The sequence below is a fragment of the Zeus faber genome, assembly GCF_960531495.2.
Source record: "Zeus faber genome assembly, chromosome: 15".
Lineage (NCBI taxonomy): Eukaryota > Metazoa > Chordata > Actinopteri > Zeiformes > Zeidae > Zeus > Zeus faber.
Window position 1 is genome coordinate 21,528,803 of NC_137194.1, and position 22,747 is coordinate 21,551,549.

Below are 22,747 nucleotides of genomic sequence, written 5' to 3' on the forward strand. Positions count from 1 at the left end.
ACACCTGCTCTCCTGGCAGGTCAGCCAGACTCTCTATTCACTGTCTCTCCGCCCGCACATGAAAGACTCCATTCAAGCACCCAGCATTCAGCTGCCCTTTCTTCTTCTTTCTCTCTTTCTCTGCCTGTGTGTGTGTGTGTGTGTGTGTGTGTGTGTGTGTGTGTGTGTGTGTGTGTGTGTGTGTGTGTGTGTGTGTGTGTGTGTGTGTGTTCGCGTATCCAAGCACACCTGCGCTCACCCACCAGTGTGTCACGCAGGAGACAATTAAAAACAAAAATGAAAAAAAGTTGGGTGTGGGGATGTGTGAGAGAGAGAGAGAGAGAGAGAGAGTGAGAGAGATAAACGTTTTTTCCGAGATTATTTTAAGATGGAAAAAGGAGAGCTAGTTGGGGGGGGCAGAAGGAGGGAGGGGAGCATTGAGCTGGTTGAGACAAAAGGTGGGAGCGGGGGAGAAAAAATTAAGGTTTACAAAGCAATCAGCAAAAAGAGAGAGCGAGAGAGAGGGAGAGAGGGAGAGAGAGAGAGAGAAAGGGAGAGAGAGGGAGGGGGAGAGGGAGAGAGAGAGAGCGAGGGAAAAAGGGAGAGAGAGAGACGTCATTAAAAAAATGCATGTAATTACAAATTTGCTCATTGAGGGCGCTCCCAAAAGCAGTGAGAGCGGACTAACTCAATCTCAACCACTCGTCTCCTGTGTTCCGCCGGAGCCAAACTCACAGTCGGAATCACATTACACACACTAACAGCCCCATTCCCCCCGTACCAGCTATAGCCCCAGGGCACGCGCACACACACTGCCGTACACACAAACGCGTACACACACATATAATACACACAGATATGTAGGTGGTTTATAGAGTAATCTGGATTTCTTTTCTCTTTTTTTAAATATTTGTTGGCCTCATGTCCACTTGCAGTACTTACATCTTTTGAATCATGTATTGCAAATCAAGTCAATTGGTAAAGTCGTCAAGAAACAAACTGAATCAAGATATGCTAATGAATATCTAAAGATGACTTATAAATGCTTAAATATAGCATTAACACGACTTTTGGATTATGGGGATGTGGTGTGGGGATGGTGTGGTTTGAGCAGCCACACCTGACCTGGGTCTAGTTGATTGGTGGCTCCAGGATCAGTGTGGCTGCATACATGTTGCTCGTTGGTTGAGCAGCAGGTAAAACCCCCATCCCCACACTCACTCAGGAGAGGAGCCCTTGTCATGACACATGTCCATCTGCCCCTGGGCAGATTCCAACTTGCCCACTCTCTACAATAAACTGGTGTGTCTGCCCTGAATACGTCACTTGGGTAGTGCGTGGGAGGCTGTACTGCCACAGGGGACATTTAGTGTCCTTATGTGGACACTAAATGTCCTCATTCAGATATTTTGTCCTTTTTAACCACACACACACACACACACACACACACACACACACACACACATGCACACACACAGATGTGGATGGTTTATAGTCATCTGGAAAAAGTTATAAACAATATCAGCTGGGCTCATGTCCATTTCAAACAGTACAACATGTTTTGAATCATGAGAGTAACCCAAATTATGCATATAAATATTTGAAATGACTTATAAATGCTTGAAAACAGCATTAATAGGACAATAAGGATTATGAGGACATTTAATGTCCCCATGAGGACTCAATTAGAGTCCTCTTAATCCAATCGTTTGTTAATGCTGGTGGGTATTCAGCTGTTTTGTTCTTTTAAACTTTATATTCACACACGCACGCACGCGCGCACGCACGCACACACACGCACGCACACACACACACACACACACACACACACGCACATGCACATGACCATAATACACCACATGAACAACCATACACATCGCCTCTGGTCATAAAATGACTACATGCCCCGCAAAAGCACTATATGCAACATGACACACACACACACACAGTGAGGACACACATATATACTTACATATAATCATCGGGTATGCTTTTGTCTGGGTAAACATGCGTAAACACAAAAGCCACTGACTGGCATGTGCACGCAGTGAAACACCTTCAAAAAGCCAACTTCAAATCCCCGCCACGCATGCAATCAAGCGAGCAGAGCAAACAGAGGGAATGAGTGTACGCATTTAGACGCTCCGACACTCACAAACACGCACAAACACACACACACACACAGACACTAACACGCAACTTAACATACACCAACCCCCTCCGACAAAAAGTTATACGTCTGGCATAAACAATCATGCCGCGGCCGCCGGTTTTCAGAAACAGTCCCTCTCATCCGGAGGAGAGAGCGGCACAGGGAGCTGTTTTTTAAGAGGTCTGAAGCAAAACACGGTGGAGCGGGGTGTTTTTTTTTTAATGCTGTTAAATGAAAAGGTACGTGCACCGTGTGGTGCGAAACATTAGAGAGCCCTCGGTTGGTTTATAGACTCTAACCAACCCCCTCCACCACCAAACCCAGACAGCTGAGATGTATGGCTGGTGGCGCTGGTGGGCAGGACGCTCTCAGCGAGGGGCGACCAGGAATGTGGCTGAGGCAGAAACGAGACATGCTCCTAATTGGACGCGATTGTTTTCACAGCAGATGTTCTACCCGAGGCCGACGGTCGCGGACTATCCGAGAAGCGCTCTGAGAAAGAGCGACGCCTCATCACGCCTCATCACTCCGTCTTGTTAAAGCCTGCTTTCTGGTCATCTGCGGGGAGAATAGCCAGGCCTGATAAGCATTAGCGGACATGATTGGAACGACTTAGTCAACCTCTAATGGGCGAGAATAAGTGAGGGGCGCCGGGGCTGTCAGGGGGGAAATGTGTCCAGAAGAAGATACGGCTTTATCATTTGTCCTGGCTGAAAATAGACCACATTTTAATGATTACAGATTTCAACTTGGGCGGTGGCGCTGATGGAGCCGTCAAAACACGCGGGGGTGCACTTCCCTTTATATGTGAAAACAGTGCACGTGTTAACATGCGAAAATAGATGAGTGAAGAAATGGAGGCAGGCAGAGCCAGTGAGGGGCTGCTAAGGTAGCTGGTTCTGATTCCAAAAAAAAAAAAGTCAGACCTAGCGAGTAAACCGCGGAGTGACCGCGCTCCGATCACCTCAAGCCAAAAACGTTTGAGTGAGTGCGAAGAATGTTTTACGTTGCTCCGGCACACGGGGCAAAGCCACGACGCAGACGCTGCTGCCTGAGTCGTAAATGTCCAAAAGACGAGAAAAAGCAGCGGCGGAACGATGCCTATTTTCTATTTTGAAGACATCCTGTATCATGAATGGTGTTGAGAGGTGTATTATTTGTTTGCAGTTCTGCTCAATAAAAATGATCAAATTTTCAATATCAATTCGTAGTGGGACCTTTTTCATCGCTGGCAGAGGCTTGGTTTGGTGTAAAGATTCGGCAGCCACAGACGAGCGCCACAGTTGTCAGGGTTTAAGCCTTCCTTCAGGGTGCTATCGCTTAGAAATAGGAACTCTATTCATTGGCAGCCGTTCGCGTCGCCGGTTCGATCCCCGGCTGCTCCTGGCAGCATGCTGATTTGTCCTTGAGGAAGACACTTAACCCCCCTAACTGCTCCCCGGGCGCCGCTACATGGCAGCCGGCTGCTCCTAGATACATCAGATTCTAGGATGGGTAAAATGCAGAGAAATTCATTTTATTGCCTCAGTACTTGTACTCTGAGCAATGACAATTAGTTGAATATAATGTAATGTAATGTATTCTAATCTAATGTAATCTAATCTAATCTCATAACAATAATATGAGTGTTGCTTATGGGTTTGACTCTTGATGGAGAACTCAGGTGTGAGTATGAGTGTGGCTCACCTTGCGAAGCCTTCCTCTGTTGGTACCCAGGAAAACCACGGTATAGTTGTGTACGTCGTCCACAGCCACGGAGCGGAGGTCCGGGTATTCATAGAGAGGAGTGGCCCTCAGGGGCCGGCGCAGGGCCAGGGGGTGCTGCAGGTGGGCCGCGCCGCAATCCAGCTGCTCTGGTTGCAGCTAGAGAACAGACGAAAGCAAGAGGGATCAACTTCCGCTAGATTACACGTTATAAATTACACTTTTACACATTATTGGTGGAATGCATGACATGAAGGAAATGGATGTGTTCAATAGAAGTCATTAAATCCACAGTTTTATCAGTTGGACTTAATAATATGTTTTATTTTAAGTCTACAACAATGGACAAGTGTAGCATGTTGACCATGGCCAATTGGCCATGGCTGAGTGAGAGCTTACAGGGGGATTTAAAAGGCTCCTCAACCCTGGTAACGCTGAACTCCTGACAAATCCTCAATTGGTATGGTAAAATGCTCGCACCATTACATATGAATGCTTGGATGAGCACCAGTACCTATGGGGAATTCTCAGAGTATTTTAGAGCGGGCAGAGGCAAAAAGGATTTAAGCGCTGTAGATATTTAAAGAGTTCTTTCCCACGGGCCCTCTGCTCCTGGCCTCTGCTCTTATCTTAAATTGTGTTTGGCTTTCGCTCAGCGTTGGCCTTCAGAGGGTCCACAAAAAGATCACATTTCTCCCAGTCACACAAAACTATAGGCTATTGGCCTATTAAAGAAAGAAAAGAAACTGAGTGAGTGGCTAGTCCGCAGGGCAGACCTGCCTGCTTTTTGGAGGTAAAGACAGTCACCAGGGAAGTGGCGGGGCACATTCAGGCAGCCCCCCCTCCCCACCTCCGCCACCCACCCCCACCCTGGGGGAGTTCATGCAACTGTCCGTCAAACGCAGCACAAAGACAGGGAGGAATTTCGTAGTATGCCATTTGAGAAAGTAGTATCAGTTAATTCTCTGTCTCTCTCTCGCTCTCTCTCTCTCTCTCTCTCTCTCTCTCTCTCTCTCTCTCTCTCTGTCTGTCTCTGTCTGTCTCTCTCTCATTCCCATAGAAATGATCAATATGGCACAATGACCATTTGTCAGAAAGAGAAAAGGGAGGGACCAACATGCCTGTACAACTTACTGCTGCATCAAAGGTTCAACAAGGACCCGACAACCCCAGTATCCAAATCCAATTTTGGGGGGGTTTTCATCGGCCAACAATTTTCATTGAATAAGTAGTCGTAATAGTTATTAGGCCTAAATTCAGGCACCTTCATTTATATTTATATAGCATGTAAAATAAAATGAATTACAATAAAATAACGTAGAGAGTAACTGGAGTGTTCAATTAAAAAAAAAAAAAAAAAAAAAAAGGATAGATAGGCTTTTCCCCCCGGGGCTCAGTGGGGTATGAGACGCTCCCATCACCCCCCGGTGCCGTGGTGCGTCCTTCAGGCGATCACGACTCCAGCTCGTGACATCGGACTTTGTTTCCCCAAAACATCCGCCCTGGGGTCGTACAAGGGGCTGTTTCTGGGCGAGATGGTCAGATGTAGTCGTTTCAAATCGTTTCATTCATTTGCTCATTGGTTGATTTAATTGTTTATTTGTATTTATCTGTCTATCTATCTATTTATTTTGGATGGATTTTTTTTTTTTTTAGTTCATCCTGACCCATAGGCTGTCTGCTCCATGTTTTTAAAACTGTCAAATTGCCAAAAAAAATTCTCCATGTCGCCGGAATTTCCCTCTGGCTGTTCATGAAGTATTAAACAGTATATATATATATATATATATATATATATATATATATATATATATATATATATATATATATATACACTGAACACACACACACACACACACACACATATATATATGAGTATTTTTAAGATATGAGTATTTAGCCTTTTTGATGAATATAATCAACAAATTGTACGTATTCCACCTTACCACCAGGTTTTCCTTCTGGATGCAGGCCGCCCCAGATCCCTGGATGACGCTGTCCAGCACCTGGACAGCGCTGCTGGGGGAGTTGGAGCAGTTCCTGCGGCCCTGCCGGATCTCCTCCTCCACGTCCTCCATCCTGAAGGCGCACAGGGCGCACCTCCTGTCCGCCGCCCTGGCGAACACCCCGAACAGGTGAGGCTCCGTCATCCCGTCCCCTCGGCCGGTATGGATGTCCACGGGGAACACGGACGCCAGCCGGTTGTAGATGTTCCCGTCGGAGCCGCACTGCAGCGGCATCTGGATGTAGGACTCGGTGAGCTTCCTGCTCTCCGGGCCCGAGGTGGACTTCCTGGGGCTGTCGGTGTCCAGGCAGATCCTGGCCAGGATGCTGTTGGGCTGGCTCTCCTTGTGGCCCGTCTTTGTGTCGTTGTTGATCGCGATGTAGGAGTAGGTCTTCTGCATGAAGGCGTGCACAAAGTTCAACTTGTTTTTGGTTTTGACCTCCTGCTTGATCTTGAAGACGTTTTCCTCCGAGGGGTCGATGTCGTAGGTGAACAGCCGGGACAGGTCCTTGATGTTCAGGGATCGGATGGCGATCTCCGGGGTGTTCTCGAAGCGCAGGTCCTCTTTGCTGTGGTTCTTGGGGAAGAACTGAGTCCCGGCGCCGGTGTAGGTGGCCCCGACCAGGAGCCGGGCGCTCCCGCCGTGGCTCCGGAACACCAGCCCCACGGTGGAGGCGTTGGGGTGGTTGGCGGCGATGTTGAGCATGCTGGGGAACACGGTCTTCTCGCCCCTGGGCGGGAACTCCACGGCCACCTCGGAGATGTTCTCCATCCTCCTCAGCTCGCAGAAGCCCTGGTACACCGAGCCGCACACCACCACCACCCCCTGGTCCCGGTCCAGCTCCAGCAGCTTGTTGAAGTTGTCCGTCAGGGACTTGGGATGCTCGCACGGAGCCTGGGGCAGCTGCGGCGCATGGCACAACAGGTTGTCCTCCACCGGCCCGGTGCGCTCCTCCGCCTCCACGGCCAGGGTCCCGTTCAGCTGGTAGACGGCGTTGACCGTGGCCAGGTATACTCTCCTGGAGACCCGGTCCACCGCGAAGTTATTGGTTTGGTTCGGAGACGCGAACGCCTGTTGGACGCGCAGCGCACGGGCGCCCCGGCGCGTCTCCAGCGCCAAGGCGGCCAGGAGGAGCAGCACGACCATCTCCACCGAAGGAGGCATGTTTCCTTCTGACCGGCTTCCGCGTGTTCTGTGCCGAGGGGTGCATTGAGCAAAGACGAAAATGTAGTGTTTTTTGTTCCCACTGCGACAATCGAGAGAGGAAAAGCTGCTTCCTGCTCAGCGCCTAGACCCGGAGTGACGTGACCGGGGAGTCGCGCTTCCTCCTCTCCACGGCGCACGGAGCGCGCACTGCCTCTCCTTCCCCCTCCAGTCTACCCACCCTGCAGCAGCTCCACTCCCAAATTACCCCACTAGTGTCAATGTGATGTAACTTATAACATTGACGTTATATTTATATTCCCACTATGGACGCCCACATTATCAATTGAGTGCGCACAATACGATCTCAAATAAAATGAACAAACTCACTGTTAGAGACAAAAAAAAAAAACAAGAACAAAAAAACAACACGGTTCAATAATCCAATAAATTAAACTATAAAGAACGATTCAAGTCATTTACAAAAGCAATAGAACATTTACACATTATTGCATTTCTCTATACAATGAATGGATGGGTGGATGGTTCCGCTCCTTCTCGGGTTAATGGCGGGTCATTCTTCCACCTCCTGTGCTCCGTGGTCCCCTGGCTCCCACATTAGTTCTGCAGAGGCTTTTTGGGATCATAAGCACCGTGAAAGTGCTGCCAGATGGGCACACCAACACACCTTTCCGGCGTTTGACATTCGCATCCATTCTAAGAGGTGCTGTGCGTTATAAATATTCAGCCCAACACATGCTCCCCTCTCAGGAAAATATGCATAAGGTTATTATTATAATTTGTTTTGTGTGTGTGTGGGGATAACGTGTTTTTGGTCACATTTTTTATAGAATGAATAGCGTGTCTGCGGCTCCAACATGTTAGACCTATTTCGTGCGTAAATATGTCTCCAGAAAATGAATTATGAAGTGTTGGGTGGAACAATGCTGATGCGCACATGGTGGAGATTTATCCTGAGACAAAAAAAAACAACCTCTTCTCACAGACAACTGCCTGTAATCCCCTAGTAGTTACAACCAGTATTTACTATTTACACTGATACATGAACTCCTTCACATTGTCGATGAATAACATAATTAGAGCCATGTTATGATAAAAAAAAACCAACAACCTGACAGGACCATGACAATGTTTGTAATGGGAATATTGTCGATCTGTCTTTGGCTGTAAAAGGCGGCTGCCCCTACCACCCTCACCCCTACGCACCTGCTTACTTCCAGATAAGGACCCGCACCTCAGTGCGCCCCACACCCAAATGTACAGCGTGCGATCCGTGACATACAAGGCAAAATATTCCCACCTAGTGGCTCCGAGGTGAAAATGCGCCCAGTATGGACGCCACAGGAGACACAGACACAGACACAGACATACAATTAAAACTAACACATACACGCATAATTTATTTAGGAATGCACTTTATTTATTCCACACTTAGAAAATGACATCAGAAGGCACTGGAGTGGTTTAACACACAACCCTATGCCCGCATCACAGCAAGGTCAAAACTGAGGTTGGAGGTCAGCTCACCGTCAACTCCCGCTCGTCTCCCAAACACAAAATTTGAAATAGGAAAGCATCGATTGCTCATCGGCAGTGATCGACATGCGCACCTATTTATGCGAATGTTGAGCAAGACTGAAATCAAACGGTGGGTTTAGTTGGCCGGTCATTATGGCAGAGTTGACAGCGATCCTGACCTGAGTTAACTTTTCACCTCCCACAGAGGGCTCGCTAACGGTTTCCACAGCAACCACCTCTGAAGTCTCTAGCAAAGATTTCACCATCCTTGTGTCTAGTGTGCTAAAGTGCAGCTGTACAGTTCAGTTCAAGTGATTTCATCATCCTCTATCTCTAAAAATCATCCGCAGGAAATGCAGAGTGGACCTCAGCTGCACTGTGTTGTCCTGGCATGAGCTGGACCAGATGGTGATGGGAGGGAGCCAAGTGTCCAGTATGTAGACTGCACTCAGGTAGGTTCAAGTGGAAAAAATAAAATAAAATAAAAAAATCTGAGGACTTTGACTCAAGTTCATTCACAGACTGTAAAGTCCTCTTGATAACATTTTCCCTTGCTATACTAATCGCTCTCCCTAAAAGATCAAGTCTACACATTCAATTCCCATCTCATCGTAAATCGTAAACCGATCGAGCCACCACATGCTTCTCTCCGCTCAGCCCCGAGCCCCCAAACGCTCGGGCATCGCGGGACAGACTTAAGGTTTGGCACTGGGCGAGCGCACCTTCGCTTGCTCGCAGATGGAGAACGACGCGACGGAGACACTTCATACGCAAGCAGAGCGTTGAGGGGGTGGAACATGACACGCGGGCAGTGCACGTTTGACCGGCATGGCAGTGGAGTCGACTTTCACTGGCAATGTGTAGCAGCAGGTTCCCATCCCCAACCGGATTCAGACGGAATAAGCACCAGTCGTGTATGGATCTGATTCATATTTCCCTGACCAGGTCGCACTGAGTACGGCGGGGCCAAAGCAGTCATCCTGGCGATGTGATTTAAATTGTCACCTGATGGCCTTTTGGGACTCGGTTTTACTTTTGTTGTTCACGATGGAACATGCAGCGCTGAGCGCACGCTGCGCAATATGGCAGAGTCTTTGAGGATAAAGAACAGTTCTCTGTATGTACGTCTCTCGGGTGGTTCTGGAAGGGGTCCATCACGGGTCTCGCTTCACAAGATGGCTCCACTCCCTTTAAATCATTATGATTTAATATAGCTCGCCCTACTTAAAACAATCCATTTTCATTCAATTTCAAAAAACAAAGAAATAAAGTTAAAGTGTGTGATCATTGCTAGTAGAAGCAGCGAGGAAGCACAAGGAGTCTCTTAGTCATAAAAGGTAAAAAGTCTTGGTCAGTCCTTTGCGTTTGGGGAAAAGCAGAGCGCGGAAAGGTTCAGTCCGGGCAGATTTTAATCAAAGTGAGGCAAAAACCCCTTGAAATTATGAGAAACGATTTCATCGATCGTCCCAACATCAGTAATCACAGCTATGTGCGAGCTCTCGTTCTGAAGGCAGTCGCGTCATCATTTTTTTCATCTCGTCACAAAGGTGAGGTGAAAGTGTAAAAGAGTGTATCACTAATCCATTTTTCCTGACCGCACCCTCTTGCTGCAGAGTGTGAGGAGTATAATGCTACATGGTACTGAATATAATAATTCTGAAAATTAAATAATATTATTAGAAATAATAAAAATGCACTTTATTAAAACCTAAGGATAAAAAAACAGACGCCGTATGACGCCACATTCTTTGAGGAATAAGAACACTATGAGCTCGTCACCAAAATGTAAACAGGGTCTCTTCCTTCTTCAAATGCAAGTCATGAGTGTTGCCAAAGTGTCCAACTTGGTTCCACATGCTGCCCATGTGTGCTCAGCCGCTTGGACTCTGTTTCAGTGCCCGTCCGCGTGGCCTTCCTATTTTGGGCAGTTACATTCTTCAAGCTTCCGGAAAGCAACCGCGACGCAAGCCACACTCCCCAGGCCTCGGGGCCGGTCATCTGGGGGGCTGCAGCAGCCGGTGCGTGTACCCCGACAGCGCCTCCCAGTTCCTCCAGAGGAAGGTGAGGAGCACCACCAGCAGGAGGGTGGTGAGGGAGCGCGAGCGCGTCTTCATGAGCGGCACCACGCAGTTGGCCACCGTGGAGACGAACACCAACAGAACGGCCATGAGGGCCAGCAGCACGTTGATGAGCTTTCCCAGGAGCGTCCGGGCCGTGGCGTTCTCCAGACCCTCCAGCTGAACCACCTGCTGCTGCTGCTGCTGGAGCTCCATCTTGGAGATCCTGGTCTGGCACACCTCCAAGGACTCCTGCGGACGGTCCACAGGATACACAAAACATCAGACATGCCGGCTTTATCCCTCGCTCCTCCTGGGCAGCGTGCTGATGTGTCCTCGAGCAAGACACTTCGCCCCCTAACTGCTCCCCGGGCGCCGCTACATGGCAGCCCGCTGCTCCTAGATACGTCAGTTACTAGGATGGTAAAAAGCAGAGAAATGCATTTTCTTGCCTCAGTTTGCGTACTCTGTGCAATGGCAATTAGTTGAATCTAATCGAATCTAATCTAACATTAAAGGTTTCCTTATACAATAACTATGTTCCTATCAACATATAGAGGGACTTATAGCGCCCTCTGTTGGCAGGGATGAAGGCCGTAAGAGGAACTATTGTCCCACATGCTAGGGCCGGTTATTGTTTCAAAAATACCTGTTCCCTTAATGTGATACCGACACCAATAGAGTACTTCATTTCATACCTTTTTTTTTCTACTATACACATCATGTCAATGGAAACATTCAATCTCTTAAAATGCCACCACTCCTCCCGACCCAAATTACTTTTCACATGAATACATTTTGAAAGTGTTGAAATTATTGAAATATATTTCAAATAACTGTACAAAACTGTACAATGAAGAATTTGGGCAGTTTCATTTTAAACCAATAGCCAGCACAGGAGGAATGATTACAGCGAGGAAAACCTCTTTCACTGTTCATATGGACACCTGACTGTTGTTTTAAGACAAGACTTGAAAAATTGTGAACCTATCCTTTAATAGACTGTAGCTGCCAATCACACGTCACATTAAATCGAAAAAAAAACAGACAAACCACACAAATAGTCTTTTTTTCTTTTCTGGATCTAGGTAAAAAAAGGATTGAGTGCAGGTATCGTTTGACTGGAGAAGTTTTGATACTATATGGTTTTGGGTTATTTTGATCGATACATTAAAGGTATTGAGTACCAACACCCAGCCCTAATGCTAACACACACACAGCCCAAGGCCGGACAGGACAGCGGTCCAGAGAGCAGGAAGCTCACAAAGCAAGGAGTAATGTCACTCCTAAATATGAATATAATTATTTTCTTTTCCAAAAAAAAAAGAAAAGATCTGTCTAATCCCCCCCATGTTGACAATGTCAACATGCACAATGAGATCATATCTGGCAGGAGGTTGCACTAACTTTTCATTTTAAGGAATATTTTTACTTAACATTTTTTTATTGAATGTTGTGAATTAAAAATCCGCTGATTAATGTCGCGTTTAAATATTCGTATTAGCGGATGAGCTTTTTTTACAAACATACTCTTTCAAGATCACATATTCTGGATATAATACAATGGAGTGCATACAGTATAAGTGCAGTATAGGACATCCAATACAGACCTGGATGTCCCGAGCTCTCTCATAGGACTGGTAGGCAATTTTCTCCTCCATGCTGGCCAGCTCCTGTTTCAGGTTGAGAATCTCATTTTGATGAAGTTCCGTCAGGTCATTGAGTTGCTCCTCAAGACGCTCACACCTAAACAGAAAAAATAAGAAAAGAAAAGAAAACACATAAGAGGCTGAGGTAATAATTGGCTTCGATAAGAACCTCCAACGGGCATTAGCGGAAAGAGACTTTAAGCCATCTTTGGCGAGGTGACTGAGCCTAAGCTGTTTAGGACACACTCATTCACCTGCTGATCAAACCGGCCAATTACAGTCGAGAGAACCATCAGTCTGCACCTGGCAAATGGAAAACTCCCAGTAGGAGGAATAAGAATTTAAAATGTAACATACTTCCGCGAGCGTATAAGAATTAAATGACAATGCAACTGCTTGAAAGCTGATAAGAGTTTGATGGAAAGTGACAAAGAGAGCGAGAGCGAGCGCGACAGTGAGTCAAAGTTTAGTATGACCTCATCTTTGTGTACAGTGCCAACAAGGATCGGTAATGTTCTACTGGTCATGAATCGGTTGAGACCAACAGGCGTTGGCCTTGTTGGTCATGCTCAGATAATATTACATAAGCATAATACAAAAAACATTCGGAAGGTGTAGTGTTGAAACAAACAAAAAAAAAAAGAGTCATAAAACGGTGGCTGCACCGTGATTAATGATCTCCAATGAATAAAGTGAAATGGGGCCACTAGCGGTCATAATGTTTAGCGCAGAGGACAAAACTCTCAACCCTCATAGGCTCATGAATGTGCATTTTTACGACTTCTGCTTAAGCCCCCCTCTGTAAATCTTTCTGCCTGTGTCTTGGGACTTTAAGGAAGAATGCGAGTGGTTTATTTAAACCACTATGTGCCCCCAAGGCACATACACAGACAGACAATGGCAGTAAATAAACACATATCTTCTCTGAATAAGAGGGAGATTGGCACTGTGGAGCCCAGACTACAGCTCTCTATGATGTCATAGGACTCTGCGAAAAACAAGGCCACGCGGCACGCACAAACCCTTAAGCAATTTGCGATAGAAACACAACTCTGGCTTGTGACGTTTCCCTGTCATTCCTCTCCGTCCTCTTTAAACTCTGTACCTGAAGCGTTCTTCCTGGAGCGCCTGCATTATGACCGTGTAGTCCCTCTGGTAGTGGCTCTTCAAACCGTCCAGGCTTTCGTCCAGCCGCGCTTGGTTCTCCCTCAGTTCCTGCACCTCCTGCAGCAGCATGTCCAGGCTGGAGCTCTGGCTCCTCTCCAGGGTGTTCCCCTTGGAGCTGGGGGGGCCCCCAGGAGCCCCCGTGGTGCTGTTGCCCCCTGCTGAGCCGGATGTGGCGCTGGAGCAGTCGTCTTCGCTGCCGTACTTAGGGCTGGACTGGAGGTGGTGTCCGGCGCTGCCCAACGAACGGCCCCCAGCCCCCATAACCGAGTCCTCTACCGAGGGGTCGTCCAGAGAGTCTTTCAACGAGGGGATGTTGTCCGCGCTCCCAAATTTGTTGCGTATTAGCGAGGCAATTTCCCGGGGTTTGGAGACGACGGCCCCCGCGGCCGAGTGGGTGGCTTGGGAGAAACTGGAAAGGCCTCCCTTGACGCTGTCCACCACCCCCTCGCTGAAGCCTGTGACTTTGGCCCCCACATCCTTCAGGCCCTGCTGCATGTCCCGCAAAACATCCTTGGGCTGGCGCGGGATGCCATTGTGCTCCACTTCCCGCAGCTTGCGATGGTAGTGCTCCAGCTTCCTCTGCAGCTGCTGGATGGTCTGGGCCGACTTCTGATTTTTCTTCTCAAACACCTGAGAGAGCAGGTTTGCATTAGCGAGGGGAATAGTGTGACGCTGCCTTGATAAGAACTTCAATACACTCAACAAGGCCCCTCCCTTCCCCGAAGACCAAACAAAACCCCACCGAACGGGTTGAGGCAACGTGATCATTTTAGCACAAGCTTAAAAAACCGAGTTCGAAATACGTCCCATTCAGGAACTTTGATTTTATACAAGACCTTCGGTCTCCCACCTGCTTGATCCGCGTGCTTTGCTGCTTGTCGGCATTGTTGGCCAGTTTGAGGTATTCGGCCACGTTGTCGTCCCTGGCTGTCTGCTCGATCTTAATCTGCTCCGTGAGCTTGAGGATTTTCTGCTGCAGCTGCGCGATGGCCTGCTTGGTGCGCTGGGGGTCCGGGGTGCTGTCCTCGGCCCCGCTGAAGGATCCATCAGCCCCGCAGGACACAGCAAGGGGCGTCTGGACCAACCCGCTGACATCCAGCCGATCAATCTAGCGGCGAGAAAGAAAGGAAAAATAAATGGTTAAAACAGGGGGGGGGCCTTTGAGAGGAAGAGAAAATGTTTTGGTTGCAGGTTGAGAAAACGTTGTTCTGCTGACGCACACGGAGCAGCGAGGCTTCTCCTCTTTGCGGCTTCCTGCTAGACATCTCATAGGAGAGAGGGAATACGTGTCACGGAGGGCCACCAGCGGTCAAATGCCTCAAGGAGATGATGTGATAATGATATTTATACACTCGGGGACCAGTGAAGAAGAGAAAGCAGAAGTGCAAATTTTAAGTTTTGATGTCCGGAGAATGAAAACCGAATTCTATTCCGCGAAGGAGCCATGACTCAGAGCCAGACGGAGATAAAAGTTTCTGATGTACATCATTCCTTTCATCAGAAACAGGTCGTTTTCACAGAAGGTATTGGAGGCAGGTGATCCGCTGTGGCGACCCCAACGGGAGCAGCCGAAAGAGAAAGAAGACATCATTCATTTCATTATCACATTAGATCTTATCAATTGATTTCGCTCACAGTTTAACACGCATGGGGAAGTCTGCTGCTGCCCACTATTATGAGGACAACACAAAAGTCTGAAAGAACACCGCGCTCAATCAAAAAGACACAACACAGTCGACTAATCTTCTTACAAGATAAAAAGATATAACTGGTGGATTAACTCCATGATTCTTAACTCAGCGGTGCTGTGGAGGGTATAAACAGGCACACTCACCTCTTTCTCAGGCAATTCTCAATTTACTTGCGTACCAGCCTAATCCAATAAAAACGTATTTGGACGTGAGGCATACAAATAATTATAATTAAAATACAGAAAAGTCTGAACACAAGACACCCTACAAGACAAGACAAGTCAATGCACCCCGGGGGCCACAAAGGAGCTCAGTGGGACCATGACACAAGTTGTAAAGCGAGTCACGTCAGGATTTAAGCATTTAACAATCCATGAGTCAGTCACACCGGTTGTAGTTGTAGTCCGCTACACACACACACACACACACACACACACACACACACACACACACACACACACACACCAGTTGCAGAGACACATCAGTCAGACAATGACGTGCGCAACAACATGAGTAATTGATAACAAGCACCAGCACTCCTGACACAACTCTGGATATTTACATCCCCAAAACAAAATCTGACAGCTTACTGGAAAGACCGCGCTCACCTTTCCATTGCGCAAACGGAGCAATTGTTCCCAGTGCATGTTCTCCACAACCGGACGGACTGCGCGTTTTCATCTGAAACCCAAAACCCTTTCCAGGTGGAAGGACTGGAGCGTTCGCCGGGTGCTGCTCAAGACACAAACTGGCCGGGCTTGTTGTGAAAGTTGCAGCTCACCTGAAACTGTGTGGTGGTGTATCCACTCCACCCTCTTCCCGTGTAGCTCCACCCCCCTCCTCTATGCCCCGCACGCTTTCTTTTCTTTTTTTGGATTGATCCCCACCCCCTTGTCATATAGCTCCTCCCCCCACATGACGTCCCTTCCTGCTCAGCGGCTTGTGGTGATGTCATCCAACCAAACATCATACCATTACCTCATTACTCAGCCGTGTTCCAAAATAACACGCCGGTAAGAGAGGCTTAACTCCACGTGCTGTGCTGTTCTGCACACGGCAACATCTAAATCATAATCATATCTAATTATATCTGTGGATTATTTAGAAGGAGGTAAAGCAATGTTCCAGAGAAATCCTTCGCTGCACCGTTTTCCCCTAACAAGTACGCAGCCTCAAATATACCCCAGATCGTGGTTACCTCGTGAACATAGGACTATACCTTACTCCTGGATAGTAGATATTACTTTTTTTATTTTTTATTTTATTGTTTAACACGTTCCATATTTTAATATTTTTTCAACTCCACTAATAATGGAGATTATGTGACTTTTTGTCCATATAAGTTAACTGTTAAATGACAGCTTATTATAGGCAGATAAAGTATACAAGTTTAAGTTTGGTGTTGAAGTTCAGTGTTTTTGAGCCGCGTTGAGTACAGAACAATCTGAGAGGAAATCCTAAATTGTTGAGTTTCATGCCAAGAGGAAAAGTCTTGGTTAACAATTGGTGACATAACTCTAAGTCCGACGGTGACGATTAGGCTACTACAGGCAGGGGCAAGAAAAACCAGTCCCACAGCCCCCTTCAACATGCGCACGCACACACGCACACACACACACACACACACACACACACACACACACACACACACACACACACACACACACACACACACACACACACACACACACACACACACACTCACACACACACACACACACACACACACACTCACACACACACACACACACACACACACACAAGCATCAGAGAGACCCAGTGAGGAATGCTGGCACAGTAGGAACTGGCAGATGATGCATCAGAGCAGCCAGCATGCACCAGTGTGTTCTCGGATACAAACACACTGTGGCATTATTGGCATTGGGGGGAAGAGGAGGAGAAGCATGTTTGGGAGGCTTTAAATTATGACACCACCACACCACCAGCACACGTCTCACATGTGGCTTAGAGTAAGGGATTCAGCCATTGCTGTTGTATCACGCAGGAATAAAAATAAAATTTAAAAAATCAAAAAGGGGAAAAAAAGGGACATTAATCATATTGACGATAATTTATACAATACTGTAAATCATCAAAAGCTGTGGCCCAATTTAAATAAGTGTTGGATTTATCTACTAACATATGGGGACTGTGACTGGAGATGCAGATAAAGAGGGCAAAGGAACAGACATTGATTATTCTGAACTGGAGTGCCCTGCACAAGGTCGATACCCGTTTCCCTCTGGTGATAAGATAAGTCTTAGCGTGCTGGCAGTGAATTAACTGTGCTGTTTAATTGATGCAAATGCAATGTGAGAGCTATTCAGGTATGTAAACTATGTAAAGCAATTATAAAGCCAGTAGTGTTTGAAGAGGTAGTCACCAGTTGTGACACTATTTAAGATCGCAGATGCCAAACTGGCTCACTTGAAATATGAAACTGTCATTGGGCAAAGCTATTTCATCCCGGCAGTGAGTGGAGCCATGCCCACAATCAGCGTCAACTCCAAGCTGTTGAGTTTTTATCTTATGATATGTAAAAGACTATTAAAGTTGACAGAGTTTACGGTTAAGCCTAATTTATGGTTTATCTTTTTTTTTTTTTTTTTTACTGATTAAGTGTATATGCTTATTCAGTGTTGCAGTGAAGGGGCAGGCTTGCATCATTGAGGCCTGTGTGTGTGTGTGTGTGTGTGTGTGTGTGTGTGTTGGGGGGTGGGGTCCTGATTCCACTCTGATTAGGGTCTGTCAACAAGGAACTGTCTTCGTCCATGTCTGAGCCCCCTAACTGGGTCTGCCCTGTCTGGAATTGGTTGTGCAACAGTCTTTGGGCAAATTAAAGCTGGTTAGAGCCGTGGACAAGCGGAGCGGACTGACCCAAGAGGCCTGGGAAAGGGCCCGGTGTCCTGTACGCAAAAGGATATAAAGACAAACACCTGGAAGAAGCAGGCACGTCGAGCATTCCCTGCTCATACAGTCAGATATGCAGTTAGGATAGACATTTTCACTGCGAAACCCTAGTAGTGCTGCACAACCTGCTTGCTCAGGCATTCGCACACACATCTACATTCTGTTCGGATTCAGAATCACAATATGAGCTTATTCCACCAGATACATTTCCTTATACGAGAAATTTGCCATGGTGCGCTTCCCTACAGATGATAAGCATAAAAAAAGGCTTAGCAGTCCGAAAACTAAAATAAAATAGAATAAAAAATAAATAAAAAATCATGCCAAATATACACAAATAGCTAAAAGTAGTATATAGTAGAAAGTATAGTGAAATATAAAAAAATATACAGAATATACATGGTATGATTCTATGCACAGGATAAATTATTGGTGTGGGTATGTAGGGTATAAATATACCCTATATACCCATAGCAATAATTTATAAATTATTGCTATGTACACACACACAGACACAGACACAGACACACACACACACACACACACACTGCTGACTGTGAAAAATATCAGAGGGTAAAATTTACAAATGCCCAAAAACCCAGATGCTCAAAAAAGTCTTAAGCTTCTCCCGATACACTCAACTTGTGACACAGCCAACACATTCCATTATATTGATGATAAACATCTCACAGTAAAAGGCTTTGCGATGGCATTTCTGCATACAAATACTTACTTCTTTCCTAAATAATACACTCCCTTTCTATTTTCATGATAAGCCCTTTTACAACACAGCAACCATATGCAACGCTTTGACTTACAGTATTAGAAAACAATAAAATATTGTGATGATAGTACAATATAAAAAGGTTCTGTATTGTAAAAGCCATATCAGTATACCTTCAATTCTGTATGTTTCCCGTCGCAATCTTACAGACAATGTCATTTTAACCCACACACCCGGGGGTTGATTGCTTGAGCTCAGTTTTGAGGTAAGTTAGGTGCATAATCAGACTGTTTACATAGTGGCTCTGGCTTTCATGGACAGCACTGTCACTAAATGTCCCCAAGCTGTGATTTAAATAGTTTCAATATAAACATTTTGCTTTGGTTTAAGGCGATTCTGTACACCAACCCCCTCTCTTTTCTACAACATATTGTGGTAATGCTATGGTTTCTCTCTCCAGGCAAACTTAGATATTTTTGTCACCGAGAGTGTGTGTGTGTGCATGTATGCGTGTCAGAGTAATTACACACTTCGTTATTTTACCTTGTCGGTTAACTTGCCCCTCATTCTGGAAAAGTGCTCTGGAGCTTCCTGCGCCGTCAACTCGGGTTTCTCTGACGGCTGCCGTTTCACATGACAGGCGACTTGCGTGAAACAACAGGGATACTGTGACACCCTGTTTCTCTCCATAAACCGTGCTTTTTTCTGCCCTACACCTCTCCCCTGGCCGTATCCCATTACAGCATTCTCAAGAGTGCTCAAAAGTGGAAGAGGTGATCCATCTCTTTACATCGCTGTTTTGTGGCCGGTGGCTGGAATTAGCTGGCTCTCCACTTACTTGCCGACACAATCCAAGCCCCTGGTGAAACTTCCACAGCAAGCGTGATCTTGAATCCATGAAGAAAATCTGTTCTGCCATTTAAGTGATAGCCCAGACCTGTCTACATCCATCTAGTATAAAAGTACCCTGCAAAGCTTTGACAACCAATGTGTGCTTTGCATTTCTAAAATATCCATTTGCGACGGTTCCCATTCTCTGCCCTCATTACACACCCAACGCTGTCATCTCCAACTGACTGAACTTCAAACCACTGATTAGCTGGTATGATCTTTAACCCTGACGTCTGATGGTCATACATGAATAACGCTGCCACAGCTACAAGATGACACTGTTGACTAATCACAAAGTCTAAGTTCTGCAACAGATAAAATAAAACTTATCAGTTCTTCCCTTTCCAAAAGAAACATCAGGACAGTAGGGTAGTTCAGGTTTGAGGCTTGATATGTGAACAAATTAAAGAACTAGAAGATTAAAGATTTTGACAGAGGATTTAGGTTTTGCACATGTAACGTAGAAAGGAAAAGGACGCAAGCTTTGGAAAGAAAACTAGATACTTTACTGCCCTACATTCCCTCCTTTTTTCCCATTTCATTGTTACAGTTCTGGCCAATCTGTGCCAAATTATGTTGTGCTGATATTGACACAAAAATGAGAATCCACTTTGTGGCTTCGTTATGGGGATCCAATCTGCCGACAATGAACGCCATTCAGCAGCTATGGATATTACATAACTGTGTGTGGCACTGGACAGGAGGTGCTTTCCCCAACACATGCATACAAGAGTGAACACACACCAACACAAATGTTGTACTAATACGTTTGAAAAACAAACACACACACACACACACACACACACACACACACACACACACACACACACACACACACACACACACACACACACACACACACACACACACACACACACACACACACACACACTGCCCAAGTTCATTAGTAATCAAACTTTGTTGTGTTAAGGAATTTAGAGGGGCCTGGAGTCCCCACCTCTAACCCAAAGACGCACATACCAACGGTTGAGCTCCAGGCCTAGTACAGTAAATGGCTTCCTCTGGCCCAGCCATCATAACACAAGCTTTCAGTTACCATGAGAACAAAAAACAAAATCCTTTGGTTTAAACCAAAGTATTGGCCAAGTATACGTCACACAAACTTTTGACAGGTGAGAACTTGTGCTACTCTGTATCTAGGTAGATAGTAAAATTCGAACAAGTCAACGTAATACAAACCTTAACAAGGACGCACACTCAGTTTGACAGACATTCCGGTACTTCCCTTTAAAGCAAAGCCATCATGCCAATGTCAGGCATGATGAAAAGACAATACACAAATGCGTGGACACACACACACATATGCAAACACATATACAGACACACCAGACAGGGCATACAGGCGGAAACTCACACTGGTTGGTGTAGGAGGCGGAGAGGAATCAGCAGTTATCAGGTTGAGGATGACCTCCATAGCTGGGAGACGCATGTGCACGGCTCAGTCTAGTTGTCTGTCCGTCTGTCCGTCAGTCTGTCTATCTCTCTGCCAATCTGTCTATCTGTCTGTGGATTTGTCAGTGGGGGGCATCTCATGACCCTGGACACACTCCCAAACAAAGTCCACTTCACTCAAAGTCCACCAGACAGAGCTCCCCCCTGAAAGCTGGTATAGGCACTTAGAACATTTAGTGTAGAGGAAAACAGAGACAGAACACCTGGTTTAGGATGACAGGATATCCAGAATCCATAGAGATCTCCGTTTCTCCAACAGTGAGCCGAGCCGCATCCATCTACAGAAAGTGCGGAGATGTGGCTTGCTAGCCGACCAGCCGAACAGTTACCTCTGACGGCCATGCAGAGCCTGTGACCACGCTTCCCATTATGCTGTAGTCAGCACACAAACACACACACAAGCATCCCTGCCACGGTGAAAATAGCCATCGCAGACGGTGTGGCCCTCGGAGGACAATTCTGAAACGAGGCATCAATCCAATACAGACGTCACATGACCACACGAGGCGGTTAACCGAACAACAAGTCGCCGAGGTTCAGATGCACGAGGAGTTGAATGAGGGGTCTGGTTGTAAAAACAATAAAATAAAAATCCTCAAAGAGGGAGAGCCAGAGAGGATGTATGTGAGGGGAGAGGGAGCAGATAAGGGGGAAAAAGGCGCAGCAGTAGGAGCTGTCAGCGAGAGAGGAAGTGAGAGGGAAAAGGGAGCAGAGGAGAGAGGGGGTGTGAGAACGGAGGCAGAGGGCTTAAAGAAGGGGAGGGGTGATCTTTTCTTCTACTGGAGTTTCTGGGCCAACACAACTCCACATCGGTGACAAGTGCATAAGGAAAGACCTCATGAGGGGACAAAACAGTCCTTAATTTCCTCCTTTCAATTATCGCACACAGCTTGATTGTCAGAGCCAATAAGCACTCTGAGTCGTCATACTGAGATGAATCAGAACCCATAGACTGCGTACGGTCACAAACAGGCTTGACTAATCACACAACATATCTTTTGTGGCCCAAATGAAGCCCCTGCACTTCAAGCAACTATTGTCACAACCAAATGTTGTCTATAGGGGAAAGAAAGTACACAACACGGATGTTAGCTGATGGATTTATTGTGAGAGCAGCTTATTAGTCACTGAAAAGAACTCAAAATGTACAACAATGAAGAGGAAGGAACTGAGAACAGTGCCAGCACAAGTAAGAAATGAACTGTCAGCTGTTTATTTTTTTTAACACTATCTACTTAAGTGACCAAAATAAAGGGAAAATAAACCTAGCGGGCATTTACACTTTATCAATCTTAATGTTAATTAAGATAATCACACATATCATGCTCAATGCTTAAGGATAATGGCATTGCTGAAATAAAAAGGTAAAACGATATACGTGTTCTTAAGGATTAACCCCTACTCAGATTACGCAGTCATATGATGATTATTAAGATGCAGTTCCTAAGTGCATGTTTATGTTTCTTCATAATATCTGTCATTGGGATGCCTTGATGATAAAGTAAAATAACACCAAAATAAAGTTTAAGCTTTAACACTACTGTGCTCAGGATCCATAAGCTGAAGTAGCTCTTCTTGCTTTCTAAACAGAACCTTGGTGGGGTTTTTTTTGCTGCTCTCCTACAATAGTACAAGGACCAATTAGAGGGACGAAGCGAAGCG

General features: G+C 46.3%; 2 protein-coding genes across 5 annotated transcripts in view; both read right to left on the minus strand.

Moving 5' to 3' along the window:
* plxnd1 (plexin D1) overlaps nt 1–7,212 on the minus strand; it is a 57,906-nt gene extending 50,694 nt beyond the window's left edge. Inside the window, exons 1-3 of one of the 2 annotated variants that reach the window (XM_080015090.1) lie at nt 6,595–7,212; nt 5,782–6,564; nt 3,818–3,994 (exon numbers count right to left, since the gene is read on the minus strand). In XM_080015090.1, coding sequence (XP_079871216.1) covers nt 3,818–3,994; nt 5,782–6,564; nt 6,595–7,005 — 1,371 coding nt within the window. In that variant the 5' untranslated portion in view covers nt 7,006–7,212. Of the gene's footprint in view, nt 1–3,817; nt 3,995–5,781 lie in introns of both variants that reach the window. The other variant, XM_080015089.1, reaches the window with a different exon arrangement.
* Nucleotides 7,213–10,517: 3,305 nt separating this feature from the next.
* tmcc1a (transmembrane and coiled-coil domain family 1a) overlaps nt 10,518–22,747 on the minus strand; it is a gene marked incomplete at both ends in the record, with an annotated part of 33,210 nt that continues 20,980 nt past the window's right edge. For 2 of the 3 annotated variants that reach the window (XM_080015096.1, XM_080015098.1), the window contains 4 exons: nt 10,518–10,832; nt 12,191–12,326; nt 13,335–14,026; nt 14,247–14,504. In XM_080015096.1, the coding sequence (XP_079871222.1) occupies nt 10,518–10,832; nt 12,191–12,326; nt 13,335–14,026; nt 14,247–14,504 (1,401 nt within the window). Of the gene's footprint in view, nt 10,833–12,190; nt 12,327–13,334; nt 14,027–14,246; nt 14,505–15,695; nt 15,735–22,747 lie in introns of those variants that run through there. The other variant, XM_080015097.1, reaches the window with a different exon arrangement.